Here is a 15263-nt window from a genome sequence, read left to right as displayed (position 1 = left end):
TAAGAAAACTTGTGGTGTGAGACTAGCAGCAAAATGCTACCTTGCACAAAACTGTGAGAAGGAGGAGGCCTAGGTTAGGCAGTCTAGATCTCTTCATTGGAAAAATCCTTATATTATTCTGATTCTGGGTTTGCACAGATGCCTGCAATGCCATTGACATGAAGGGAGATTAATATGGATGCCATACTGTTCCAAATTCATATATGAAAGCATGATAATAAAAAGATTTTAGCGGCCCCGAGTCCTGGGAATAATGCTTGTTGTTATTCCCCATTTGCATGTTGATTCCCTCAGTGCATCACCACTGTATGCACAGGACTGTATCCCTGGCATCCAGGATGACTTTGAAATGATACAACACAGTAAAATAAAAGTAAAATCCTCTTAACAGATTTTTATTAGGAAAAGAGGAATGAGAAATTCTGAAATACAAACTAAAAATTATCCGCTATGCTACTTGGCTATGCTGTGTAGGGATGATGATTGTTGTAGTCCAATAAAGCTGGAAGCCATGGTTTGCAGAAGGCTGGTCTGCACTGAAACATTCTTCCATTTCAGTGATTCTTAACAGTGCTATATTTCAGAGTGCATGATGGGTTCCATAAGAAATAAATAGTTGACTTCTTTATCCAGCTGGCCACTAAGACATTTCCTGTGAAATAGCTCTTGTGCATTACAGCATCTTTTCTAATTGTGGTTTCCTGGATTCAAGCTACAAATGAAGTTTAAGGTCACAGTTATCTTTTGACATATATATATATATATATATATATATATATATATATATATATTTAAAAATTGCAATAAATAGCGGTCAGGGGCAGATATCAGGATGCATGGAAGGAATTTAATGCTTTCTCTCTGTGCTGCCATCTAGGTGAACTTCTCTGTCTCCAGAATTGCTCTTTTGCTCCATGTTGCAGGGGCTCTGGAGTTAAAATGCCCTCATTTGAGTCTTTGCAATGGAGATTTAAAAAAGCAACAAGTGATCTTAAATCACATGTTTAATGTGACATACAGTGGTCCTATTCTTGGAAAACTAAGGGCAGCCAACAAAGTATTCTAAAAATGTTTGCCTTGAAAGTCTATCCTGATTCATTTTGAAAATAATCTGTTGGTCAAGTATGTTTATATTCTTTTGTTTTAATTTTTTTTCTTAAAATTGCAGCCTATGTACCACCACAAAGGCTCAGTTAACATATATGTATCTCAAACTTTAGGTCACACAAACAACAAGAAGCCACAAGAACAGTGGCCATGCTCCAGCCAGCTTTAGCAGGCCTACAATGAGCTGAGCTACACATTACACTGAATGTAGCAAGAGACTCGAGGGAGAAGAACTTGGAGCTATGCCACTTCAGAATGCAAGGGTGGAGTGCCATTGTTTTTAATACTCCATCACATAAAAACTTCCTCCCTACATTAAACTGGTATATCGGAGGAAGTTCATCTCTCCCCTTGACATGCTTGGTTTCCTACATTCAAAGGATGCTAAAGTGACAGAGCATTTTAAAAAGTACAGTTCCACTTGCAATCTGGTGTGCTACAGTTCTGAATTGCGTTACTTCAGTCTCTTGCTTCCTTATTCACCACTTCCAGAGCAGTTGAATCCATCCTAAATGAGGGAGATTTATAATACTTCTGAATCTTACTTTGGTTCTCCAGAGTGAGAGTTTACGTCTGTTTCAGGACCCACCTAGAAAGAGAAAACAGAAAGAGCTGTTGAGGTAATGCATGTTTGCCTTTGTACCCTGCTAGCTTAACTTGATAATGAAATTGTTATGATTATTGCATGACTACTTTCAACAAAACATCATCAATAAGCCAGCAGGCACCATTTAATATAATGCCTTGCAGGCAGCATTGGCCTGATTTTTAAGAAAATAATTATTTTAGGATATCGAGGTCTTTCCCCCACTTTTCTTTTTATAATAATTGCTTTAGCAGTAAAATCCTGCCAAGCCAGCAGAAGAATCCTGCAAACACTATGAAGGAGGCGATTGATTTCCCTTTCTCCCTGTAGCTTTCTATGTCCCTTCCCCAAATTTGCTTTCTAAAAGGTTGGGAGACTTTCCAGAACCAGTGGTGGGAGGGAAGCTGCACCGAGGGCTTCAGAGGGAGGCAAAATCAGTGAAGATGCCCCTCCTTGCTTTCTGCCAATGGCAGTAGTCTAAAAGTGGAACTCTGCTCAGAGAGTTATTTCACCAGCAGAAAAGAAGCTGGATCAGCTCTGTCCATATAAACTACACACCCTGAGTTTTAATGTTTAGGCAATGATTCTTATGACACAACCAGGGAGCAACTGTCCATTTTAAATTTCTTCATTAAAGCAACATTCTGATTTTTACTATCAGTACAGCCATTCTACTTACTATCTAAATTGCACCGTCACAAATCCATGCCTTTAATTATCCCATCCTCAATACCAACTTCTCTACAGTGATGCTGGATATTTTTTAAATTGAGCTTCACTCAGGTTTCAAAGAGCCTTCCACGGCTTCCAACTCTGGATTGTCGCTTCCTCAGCAATCCCCGGTATTCAGTTCACATGTCCCTGGCAAAAATCCAGGAGCAGAGGCCAGTGGCTGGCTCTACCTGACTGACATCGGAGAGATCAGACTTCAAGAACCAGCATTCCCATTTCATTCACCAGAATACAGGATGGAAACTGCGAGGTTTAAATGCAAAGCACATCACAGTTTCCCTGTGTCCAAACATCTCCCTGATAACCGGTCTTGTCAGCACACAACTGTTGCCATCAGGGTTTTGTTATTTTTCCCCACACATATTTTTATAGTAAGTTAACTTGCTGACAGAGACTTCTCTGCATTAGAGCAGCCAGATTCCAGATAATAAGTCAGATTTACTATGTCCTAAAATACAACCATGATGTAATAAGGGAAAAGTACATAATTTAGTAGAGTGGCTTGAGTGCCATTTTTGGTAGAAAGGCAGAGAACACATCAAAAAGTAAATAATTCACTTGCTGGAAAATAGCACTGGTAGAGCATGACTATAAGAGGGCACAACTCTTTTGTAATATATTTTATATCTAAGTATGTATCTATATGAATATGTGTGTGTGTAGCCTCTTTATTCCAAAAATAATTAGACACATTTATTTATTTATTTAATTTTTATACCCCCCAGTAACTGAGGCTCCCTGAACAGTTAACAAAAGTTAAAATTAAACAAAAGCTTAAAAATACAAACAAAAATTAATTTAAAATAATAAAACCATAATAGCAATTGAATCTGAATCAGCATAGAGGCCTAGCAGTCTTTACTTAGTGCTGAAAAGAATGTGAATATGCCAGGTTCACCTCTTTGGGGAGCTCATTCCACAACTACGGGGACATGACTCCTGGTAGTCAGCCATCGCACTTCCTTTGGAAGGGAATCCCAAACAAAGGACCCTGAAAGATGGCCTCCAGGTAGGTGTTCCGGGTAGGTATATGTGGGAAGAAGTTATCCTTCAACCTGGCCCCACAGGATCACTGTGAAGTTAGCTGCAAGGGTCCTTTCTGCTTTCCTATACTAATAAACAGATATAAACGACAGGTTTAGAAAATTCACTTGCTAATTTACCTTCTAGATAGCTTCCGCAAATAACTACATGTACAGTCCTATGCATGTTTGGTCCAAGACAAGTCCTACAACTTTCAGCGTATTTGTGTTATAGGACTTTTTTTCTGTCCAGACTGATAGGATCGTGTCCCAAACCAGAAAATATCTTAGCAGAACACCGAACATTCAAGCACAGAGGTAGTCTCAAATGGTACAAGACAAAAATAGCTGTCTAGCAAAAACAACTTGCTATCTTATTTTTCGCCATGAAAAATATTCTTCTGCTTTTACCAGCTTTCATAGCTTTGTTGTCTAACAAGAAAGCCTTAGAGTTCAACAGTGTATCACAGCAGTAAGTGCTACCCTGATTCTAGGCATCTTGCATCTTGTATCTTATTTTACTATTGATTGTTATATTTATTAGGTATTTATCATATTGTAAGCCATCCAGAGGTGAATGGTATAGGACGGGATAAAAATATCCTAATAAAATTGAATTCTGGTGCTGGAGAAGACTCCTGCGAGTCCCTTGGACTGCAAGGCGATCAAACCGGTCAGTCCTAGAGGAGATCAACTCTGACTGCTCTTTAGAAGGCCAGATACTGAAGATGAAACTCAAATACTTTGGCCACCTAAGGAGAAGGAAGGACTCCCTGGAGAAGAGCCTAATGCTGGGAACAATAGATGGCAAAAGAAGAAGGGGACAGCAGAGAATGAGGTGGCTGGTTGGAGTCACTGAAGCAGTTGGTGTGAGCTTAGGTGGACTCCGGGGGATGGTGGAGGACAGGAAGGCCTGGAGGAGTGTTGTCCATGGGGTCGCGATGGGTCGGACATGACTTCACGACTAACTACAACAAATAAAATAATAAAATAAGTAAAAATATCTGGAACAAGGCCAAACTAGAACAAAGCTATTAGCACAGGTTATATTGCAAGACATGAATGTCACTTTTTAAAAAATACTGTGTTACACATTATGTTATTTTTTATCTGCTACACATTTATTGCATGTATGTGCACATACATACTCTTTCACATTTTTGATTAATTGGAACATATTGTTTGTTTTGTAAAAAAGAAAAAAAAGATTTTTGCTGGAAGTAGAGATGACATTCCGCAGTTGGTGGCTGTCTATGGAATTCTGAGAGGAACTCACTTCTAAGTGTCTTATGCCAATCTTTTAATTCATGCTAAACATTCTTAAAATTGCTTGTGTGCCAAAATGGCACGGATAAATATAAGTTAATTTTGCCACATGAAAGAAGAGCACAACAAATAGAACTCTTTATTATATCTACCTACTATAAATTGTATCACCCTACATTTTTATTGCATAAACATGCTAGACCAAGTGGAGTAGTGCTGTGCCGAAAAGCATCCCACTTGTTTGGAGAAAAATCGTTTTTGAAAAGAAATCTAATGTTAAAAAAATCAGGGCAATTCTCATGGGTTGGGGATAGAAACAGAGAAAGATAAAAACAGAGTGAGCCAGAAGGGGTTCCCTGGGCCCTCTAGTCTGACCCTTGGCTCCAGCCAGCTCCACTCATGCCATGCCTGGCATGTGCATGGGTTTGGGCTCCTTGCACTGACCTTACTTAGGAAGTCACTGGAGAGGAAGCACAGGCATCCTGTTGTCATTGCACACACACCTCTCCAGGGTCCAGTAGCCTCGCTGGCTTCCCACCCTTCAGTTAAAGCCCAGGGAAGAAAGACATCATGAGACCAGTCCTCCCACTGGGGTCTTTCAAATCAGGAACAGCCAGCAGTGCTCCCCAGTAGACCCACATGGTTGCTGCTGCAGTATAATTGCGAGTCCAGGACTGGTTGAGAAGTCATTTGTGTGACGCTTGTTGCACTGCCAATTGCCTTGTACCACATCCAGCTGGGAGGGTTCACAGCAACACTCTTTTTCTGCCTCACAAATGCTGGAGCTCAAGCATCCTTTTGTCTAAAGGAAGTGATACTGCAGCAGTATCCCTAAAATATATATAGTCAACAAGTTATGAAACAAATACTCAAGCCAACGTTCCTCATTTAGCACAAATACAACCCTACCACCACCTACTTGCAGCTACGCTGTGATGAAACCAATAGGATTGTTTTACTGTGAAGCTGCCCGTCCAGTTATTAAAGGCTTCAGCGGTCCATTTGTGGAAAGACTTTCTCCTGTGCTGCTTCCAAATGGTGCAACACATTCCCTCAAAAACGATGACTGAGCCCTACTTTGTCTTTGGAGAGGAGGTGAACATACATTACCATCATCAACCCTTTTAAATTGCACTGATATTACAATGTTTTACTGCTTACTGATTTTTTTCTGGGATTAAAGTTTTATTGTTTAAGTTGTTGCACACTGCCTTGTGGCTTTTTAGCAAATAAAAAATGGTGTAGAAATGCCAACAATACATAAGTGATAATCACAGCAATAGATTAGCTTCCCGAGCTGTTCCCCAGCTTTAAATTGGCTGTTAGACTCTTCGATCTATAATTACGCAGATGTAGATTTAAACTTTTAAATGCAAACTGGTGGATCATGGAGAGCAGCAGCTAATTGGTTCTACCTCAAGCCATCATTTTGCATCTGGCTCTACCCCCAGGGTGTGGTTTTCACCTGGTTCTGCTTGGTGGATCTAATGCTTTTTTTTTTGGAAAAAAAGCAACCACAGAGATTCCAGGAGCCTGAGATCGGCCAGTTACTGCACGCCTTTTGCTCAGTCACCGGCACATGTGAACTTCCATGCATGTACCACGGTGAAGGCACTGGAAGTGTTCTCCCCAGCAGTACTTGTGTACACATAGCAGATTGTGTGAATCACAGTGGGTGAAATAGCTGCTTGAGGAAAATTAACAGAAAGACACAATTAACAACAATTCAATTTTTTATTTTACCACAAGCATTTTACAGAAGAGAAGAACGTTAACTCAAGACACCAACCCTTTAACCCATGGGAGAACACACTAGTTCCAATAGCTATTTTCCTGTTGGGTAGCAGATTCCACCAGGGAAACATAAAACTTCAGAGCAGATATAAGTTGCAGAGCTTCCCCAAATTTAAGTAACCAGCATAAAATGGGAAATTTGCAATATTATAGCTTAAGAAAAACACCTTTCAAAATTGCTGAAAGGCATGCAATATCCTTGCATTAAGCTTGGCTTGTTGACATAATTTGCTAATTAAAATATATTTTCAGTGGGTGCAATTCATTGAAAATATATGCTGTTGAAACTTTATTGGAATAAACAGGTATTATCCAGGAGCTTTTTTTTTTGCTTCATCAGAATTATATTCATAATGCTGTTTTCATAGAATCTCAATTATGTCATGGAAAATAATGTCTTTGAGTAAATTGAAGTATTTTAGTCATTACGGTGGGTAGTAAAAAGGAAACATTATGGCTGTCATTAATTTTAACTTGATTAATGTTTGCAAAGTAGTAATATCAATTGTAACAGAAAGTACATAAGTACATTTCACTGCAGGTTCCAGAGCACTGGAGACTATGTGGATCCATTGCAGGGTTTGCTGCCCAAGAATATACTGTGACAGAAGCGTTCTGTTCCTCTGTTCTCTACTTCAGGGTAGTTCAGGTGTTACACCGTTTTGCTTTCGCATAAAACAATGCAGACAGAAGAAAAAACAAAGCCACCAAGATTGTTGAAAGAACAAATAACCACGATTTTCTCCCTATTTGGCATCACACTTAGCTCTTTGATCTTTTCTTTCTGAGAATTCAAATATTTGCCAAGAAAGAGCAACTGTTGCTGAAACACTGAAGTCCTATTTGTTCCACCTGAGAGATGACAATGCATGATTGTCTTTACACAACAGCCAAGAGGCAACATCAAAACGTTAACAACTCAACTCACATGTACGTATTTATTTTTACTAGCTACTTTGGTGTGAAAACTGGATAGAATTTTATTTCTTCTTCCGATTGATTAAAGAACAAATACCATTGTTCTATAAGTATAACGACGATTCCAAGTAGCAATAGTTGTTTGTGATGCTTGATATCTGAGTAGTACACATCCATCATCTTGGTATTCATTTACTAGTTATTTTTTCTAGCATGGAAAATTTGAAATTTATTTGAAGCAGTTATGTGTTGGTGACCAGACTTCCATGTCAAGTAGAAATTTCTGGGTTGTTTAATCAGAAAATTGCAGGGATAGGCAAGGAATTCATAATTTCTGTCTTTAATTAACAATTATTAGGTGTCTGGTATTGGAAAACTACATTCCCAGGCTTCTTTTTGCAGGTATTAAAAAGTGTATACTAAATGAGTGAAAAAAGTAAGAGTCCTAGCTGCGTATTTGCAGAAATATTGGTAAACTTTCTATTTATATACCTTTTGATACATTTTATTAGCTCATTATGAGTATTACAGTTTTACAAGAAGTTCCTGTTTTATGGAAAAACTGTTTTTTGCTTGTCCATGAAGAGAGCTCTCATAACCAATGCCAGATTTCTTGGAAAGAATAATAAGTATATTTTTCTAAGGTTTTAGAAAATTTAGAAAAACCTACCATGCTAAACTAACAACTAAAAAGAAGCAAACAAACATCCATCAAATAAACAATCCTATTGGATAAATGATTTCATACTAATCAAGCCACACTTTGGCGGAGCAAATTGTGCCATGGATATTTTTGTGTGGATCTTGTATTTGCTCATAGCTAGATCAGATCATGCTGGTCTCATCACTGTATATTTCTGGTAAATATTGTCCCTGCAATAGCGAAGTCCTTGAAGGGTGTACAAGATCAATCTTTTCTTTGATCAAAAAATGGCCATGCTTGCTGTTCTCCATAATTAAGGCAAGTGGGTGGTATGGAAGGCTCTGGGGAACAATATTGCAATATTGTTGCATTAATTTATTGTTGCAATAAATGCAGTAATACAAATGAGGTCAAGCATTAGGTGCTTCACAATAATTGTGACATTTTTCAAATCCTCCTGGAAAGTCCTCTAAATTAAATAAAAATGGTCCTCTTCAGCCTTGATGGTACCAGGCTCTTATTACTCTGGATTTCTTCCTTGAGATATTCTGCAACCCTAATGTTTTGAATCTAGACTCACTGCATACGTTTCCGCAACAGCAGGCAGGGCCATGCCTCCAGTCAGAATACTTGGAGTTAATCTCCACATAACATAGTGTGCTCACAGATCAACTCAGACCATGTTCTATTGATCTTTGCCGGGGGTTATATAAAAACATATTTTTACAAACTCTCATTGCCTTTCACAGATGGTAGAGGGCTAGATTAATGCAGTTTTTGAGAGATGTAGCCATTCTCAGGCCGCTTCCATATGTTCTGGGACTGCTCTGTAATCTTTTTCTTCTGTTCTTACATTGTCCATATAATCAGTATTGTGTTGGATAAATCCCTGAAAATCTCTCCTCAGGTTTACAGGCAGTATTTTGTGTACAGAAGAAAGCCACCTTATCACAAAAATGTCAGTTTCATAGGACAAACTGGATTTAAAACAACCTAGTCTTCAAAGCTTCAATCATATGTTCAGTCTGTACTCACTGGTGATAACAATCTGAGGTGATGAATGCCTGAAAGTAGGAATTTAATAACAAAGCTGTTGTTATTGTTGTTGTTGTTGCCATCATCATCATCATCATCACAATTCTATCCACTTTTTTCTTCCTGCAAGGAACCCAAGGTAGCTTGCAAGGTTCTCCCTTTCTCCATTTTCTCCTCACAGCAACAACCCTGTGGAGTAGGTTTGGCTGAGAGTGAATAATTGACGCAAGGACCCCCAGTAAGCTTCATGGCCAAGTGTGGACATTAACCCAGATCTTCTATGTCCTCAGTCCAGCACTCTAACCACCGCTCCTGTTGTATGGCACTCTCAGTTTTCTCAGTTTTCTTCTAGGGAACTTTCTGGTTTGATTTGATCTGGGGCCCACTTGGTCGTCTTTCTTTTGGTCCTGAGTAAAGCTTTCCTCAAGCACCATGCTTTGAATGAATTTCCTTCCTGTCAGCTGTCTTCACTGTCCAGCTGTGCCACCCGTTCATGGTGATTGGGAAGACAATTGGCCTTGGCCTCCAGTGAAACATCCTCAGTCTTGATGATCTTTTCTAGTGCCTTCACGACTGCAATTTCAAATCTCAGTCCACTTCAAATTTCTTGGCTACAGTTCCCATTTGAGTCAATGACTGAGCCAAGATATGTAAAATATTTCACAATTTCACAATTTCCTTATTAACAGTGAAGTTCTGTAATTCTTGTATAATAGTCATCATTTTTGTTTTCTTAATATGCAGCTGCAGTCCTGCTTTTGCACTTTCACGAGGAGCCATTTTAGTTCACTGCTGCTTTCTGTCAGTAGAGTGTGCTCTCACCTGCATATCTTAAATTATCCATGTTTCTTCCACCAATTTTCACTGATTCTAATCCAGTTTTTTATTGATATGTACAGATAGGAAGATGAAATATGCTCTTGTTTGGTGACTGTGTCTTTGGGAAACCATATTTTTCTCCATATTCTGTCCTGTTCTGTTTAGGCAGAAAAAGTCTTGTAATGCCCGGTATTCTCCTGGTATCATGCATAGAATTCATCCCAAAATAACTTGTGTTCCACAACGCTGGTCATAAAATTGATTGGGGACAGTGACTCATACCTTGATGCCAAACATCATCCAGGATGTGGCATTAGATGTAAATTGTCTTAAGCCAGACAGAACCATGGCCAAAGGGCTCTCAACCCCCTCTCCCCCTGAAATGAGTTGCCGATGGAAACAAAGAGATAAATATGTAAGAGGAAAATTGCCTACAAATATTAAACAAGCATTGTTATACAGCCATAACTTAACTGTAGTCTTGATAACCTTCAAATTTATGTACAACTTCAGGAAGAAAGTCAGAGAAATTGCTGGTTCAGGAGATGTGGCACCAGTCCCTTTCACAAGGAGGCATTGATTATCTTCCTGGCCCAGCTGAATATTGCCCCCCTCTTAGTTTTTCTGAGCCAAGATGGGTGTGGATCCAGTGTAAACTTGACGAGCACCTTGTCGGCATCTTTGAACTGTACCAAGTGAAACTCATCCAAGAAAACAGGACCAGGCAATGCTCGGACGTCTCAGTGCAGGAGGCAGGGAGCTTAGTATCCATGAGCCCACCTAGACTCATGGAGAGCATCTGGACCAACAAATTCTTCCTGAAATGAGGAGGGTGAGTCATAATACCTCCAGAGGCTGTGGCTGCAAACTTGAAGACAGTCAACTGGAACCCCCTGGGCAGTATCCAGTGGAGACTGTCTGTAAGATCCAGGGCACTGGCTTAACAGTCCAGAGTCAACAGCTGGTGAGATGATGGGTTCAAGCAATCTTCTTCCACATCCTGTACAGCAGCCTTTGTGCTGCACAAGATGCCACACAGGACATGGTTGTGAACTGCTCTCTCATCTTGGCTCACCTTCTCAGAAAGGAACGAGCAAGAGAGAAAGTCTGAAAATGCTAGAGGGACAGATTCAGTGGAGCTTTGTCGCAATCCTAGACCTCAGTGATGTTGATCATTTTCAAGCCAGTCATGGGTGTGGAACATTGTGTATCCAAAAATGTGCATATACAGGAGTACATGTGCGTTGTACACACCATCACACTGGTTGTAGAGTCACACAGTGTCCGGAAACAAATGCAAGAAATCAGCCTTACCCACCTCAGAGCTCACCAGCTGCCTCTCGTCACTCAGATGCAGAGACTTGAGCATTACATTGTAGAGCCAGAAGAACACCCATAAATATAAACTCTTCTTTCTCTTCCCCACCCTCCCCTGCTTCTTCCTGCATTTCAAAAGCTTGCATATGAATTGTATTTGCATGATTAACAGCATGTCAGGTTTGGACCTGAGACATCGCTGATGATGAGTACCAGTTTTAAAGCTTCTTAATGTTTGAGAACAGTTTTCCAAAGTGCTTCTTGCTCCCTTCCTCACACGCAGATGCCAAAGGGGGGGAAAAACCCTGTGCCTTGGAGCATTTTTCTAAAGTTGATTGAATTACAGAATGCAAAATTGCAATTTATGTTTAGGGTAACCAATTTGTCACAATCATGTACAATTCAAGCTGTCATGCCTATACAGGATAGGGAAGGAAAGTCATAATTCCCGCATAAAGCAGTCCTGTGAATGCAAATTGTTCTTTGAAATTTGGCAGTAAAAATAAGTGCTTATACTATTTGGTAGACTTGGAGGGGGGCCACTTGGTTGAGAATATTGTTCCCTCTTTAGAGGTGCAGTGAAATAAGTCTTGTCTCAAATGTTCAAACACAAAAGTTTGAGTGGCAATAGGAACATATTGAGGGCAGTATACAATGAAGCATTAGATGATTTTGCACCTACTGATTCAGTTGTGCAAGCAGTCCCCATTGCTTGTGTAGTAATGATTCCGTGTTTCCTGCAGCAACTTGTGCTCCTCAATGGCACCTTCTTAAACTTACACAAGCAGGATCCCATTGATTATGTGGCAGAGATTTAGCATGTCTTAGTGAAATCTGCAAAACAAGTGAATATGCTTGTCTCTGGACTGGGACAGATCACTTCTCTGATCTTCACTGACCTGCCCCATTCCAGAAATGAGCATTACTACTTAGCATAGAATGACAGAAGAGTAGAGGTAGAGGGGGTCCAACCCCCTGCTGTTGCAGGTCACCAGTTTATACCATCCCACTGAGAGGATGGTCCAGTTTCTTTTTGAATGCCTCCAGTGCGGGAGAGCCCACCACCTCTCCAGGCAGCTGTTTCCACTGTTGTATTGCTCTGACCATGAGGAAGCTTTTCCTGATGTCTTCCCTGAAGTTTGATGGTAATATTTCTGATTAATAGTCCATTTTAATTCAAGGTTTCAATTTTAAACACTTCTTTAGTGTTATATTGCATTATTGCATCTTTTAAATTTTGCAACCTGCTAAGTCCTTTTTGGTTGAAGGGCAGGCTAAGCTGCATAGATTGGCATGTGTGTCTCTGATGCCTAAGGGACTGCATTCTGCATAAGCAATCGCAATAGCCGTGAGTGCCTTCCTGGGGGGGGGGGAGTTCTGCCCCCCCCTGCAAGGATCTGCCTCAGAGGAAGACCCACAACTCCTAGAAAGTAGAAGTACCCCCAATCAGCCCAGCATCAGGCCAGCGGGAGTCAGCGTTCTCGGGGGAGCTCCATCCCATCCCTGTCAGGTGGAGGGGCTTCTGCCTCAGATGCAGAGGCCAAACAGCCCTCTGGCTCCCTGGAGCATGGGGCACTTGTGTACAAAGGAGGACTCCTCCAGAGGAAGCGACTCTTCACAAGTAGGGATCTGGCTGCAAAGCTCCCGCAGGGTGCAGCTGAGCCATAGGTGAGCCATAGGTGTATCGCTTTGCCAAGACAAGCCTTCAGGGTCTGAAATGTACTGTTTCAGCTCCAGGGTCTTCTCCCCTGTTTTCTGGACTTCTGATTGAAGCTGGATGGCCCTCCTTGAACTCTTGCTTGGCTTTGCTCTGGATGACGTAGCATATGTTACCGCAGGACTATGCTTGACCTTTCCCTGCTACCTTGACCACTCCTGCCTCACCTGGTCCCTACTGGATGGAAACCTTCCTGCTTGAACACGTGTTTGTTTCATCATGTTGCTGTTCGAATAGGCCCTTCACTCAGAGGCTGATTCAGCAAGGTGGAACTGTTTGTTTTCATCCCCTTTGGCATAATGGAGGCTGTGCTGCGAGAAAAATGGGTCCCCAAGGATCAGGTGAAGCAGCTTACTCCAGAAAGGGTGAGCTCCCTGGTTGATCCACTGTCATAGAACCCACCGTGTCTTCTGACCAAATACAAGGAGTTCCAAGGCGTGTTTAGCAAGAGAGAAGCAGATCAACTGCCCTTACACCATTTGCCTGACCATCAGGTTGTTCCTGGGAGTTTGTCTGGGACAGAGTTACTTGTTATACGAGCCTCAGCTTGCTGACTTATGGAACTTTTCCAAAAGAACCAGGAAAAGTATTCATCCAGCTCTCTACCTTCCCTGCAGCTGTACCCGTATTGTTTGTTAAGAAGAAATGAAAAGAATTACACCTATGTAATGATTATAGGGCTCTGAACAGAGTTACAATCTGTAATTGTTATCCTTTGCCTTTAATCCTGAAGTTCTGCAAAGGCTTCACAGTGAGTAGTATATTCCAAATTAGACCAACATGGCACCTCCAACCTGGTGTGGCTTTAAGCTGGAGATGAATGGAGAACTGCATTCCATTTTTTCATGGATATTATGAATATGCAGCTATGCCATATGGGTTGTGCAATGCTTCAGCTGTCTTCTAGCACTACTTGAACAATATCTTCCAGGACTACCTCTGCTGTTTTGTTATTATGTATCTAGACAACATTCTAATTTACTTTCCTAAGCACTAGGTCCATGAAGTGCATGTTTGTACTGTACCACATTTTCGAGAAAATAACCTTTAACCAAACCAGAAAACTATATGTTTAATCCAATGTCTGTGGATTTTCTGGGGCACCAGATCACACAAAGAAATCTCAGCTCATTGGGATTCAGCCAGAGAAAACACAGACAATTGTGCATTGGCAGTCCACAAGAAATGTAAAAGATATCCAAAGATTCCTAGGATTTGTGAAGCATTATTGCTGGTTTATCCCAACTTTGCCCACACTGACGGACCCCTCATAAACCTGCTTTAGTCCAAGGAGCCATTCCATTGGAGAATGGCAGCCCAGAAATCATTTCAGCCTTTGAAGAAACTTTTCTTGGACCACTGAGCCCTCAAAGACCAAAGCCTGAAACTGGGCCATTCAATTTCAGCCAACCAAGGCAGGCACCTCCCTCCTGTCCTGTGCGCATCACTTCCAGACAACTGGGCATTTTGGTTCATGGAAAACCTTCAATTTGGTGACTGAAGGATTTTGGCTGTCCCATGTTCATTTGGATGTCAAAAACTACATTGGCACCTGAAACAATTGTTCCTGAGCCAAGGATCAGCTTGGTAAACTTGGCTACGTTACGTCATCCCTTGCAGATGCCAGTAGAAGCATGGAAAATGTTAATCTTGGATTTCATTACAAATCTACCTCTAGCAAAGAGTCACGACACCATAACCGTTTTGAACTCTGTATTGGGAAGTGCTCAGTAAAAGGTACAACTCAACCATTCATCCACCTTCTCTTCCATTTGAACAACTTTCCAGAAATTATCCTCCTTGGTTGTGGAGCACATTCTGCAGCTCACATGAAAATCTTTTCCTGCCTTATATATCTATAACTCCAGCTCTCATAAATATACCATTCACAAACCATTCATAAATTTTAATTTAATTTAATTTAAACATTTATATCCCATCCTTTTTGCTGAGCGGCTCAGTGCAACCTTGGAATGAGCCCTCTGTTGCTTTGTATATTGTTGACAAGACAATTGGGTGATTTTTACTCCGCATTGCTGAATTTGCATACAATAATTTTCTGCATACAATAAATTCTTCTACTCAGCAGACACACTTTTTGCCAGTTAGAGTTATCATCCACAGGAAATTTAGGTCCTGCATATAGAACAAATTGGACTGTACCAAAGAACCTTATACAATGGTACCTCAGCTCACGAATGCCTAAGTTCATGACCAAATAGGGTCGCGAACAAAAATTTAAGAAAATTTTTTACTCAGGTCATGAACTCCGCATTTGGTGACGATCGCAATCACACCCATCTCCCC

At 40.7% G+C, this 15263-nt stretch overlaps 1 protein-coding gene across 4 annotated transcripts in view; it reads left to right on the top strand.

Annotated features, from left to right (window-relative positions):
* Positions 1–15263, top strand: part of ESR1 (estrogen receptor 1) — a 200651-nt gene that overhangs the window by 51253 nt on the left and 134135 nt on the right. For 2 of the 4 annotated variants that reach the window (XM_044422657.1, XM_044422685.1), the window contains exon 2: positions 7274–7437. The exons of the other annotated variants lie outside the window; for them this stretch is intronic. In XM_044422657.1, coding sequence (XP_044278592.1) covers positions 7377–7437 — 61 coding nt within the window. In that variant the 5' untranslated portion in view covers positions 7274–7376. The remainder of the gene's footprint in view (positions 1–7273; positions 7438–15263) is intronic. 4 annotated transcript variants of the gene reach the window in all.

Source organism: Varanus komodoensis, unplaced genomic scaffold, assembly GCF_004798865.1.
Source record: "Varanus komodoensis strain SLA01 unplaced genomic scaffold, ASM479886v1 scaffold1, whole genome shotgun sequence".
NCBI lineage: Eukaryota > Metazoa > Chordata > Lepidosauria > Squamata > Varanidae > Varanus > Varanus komodoensis.
This window is presented reverse-complemented; position numbering and strand designations above follow the sequence as displayed.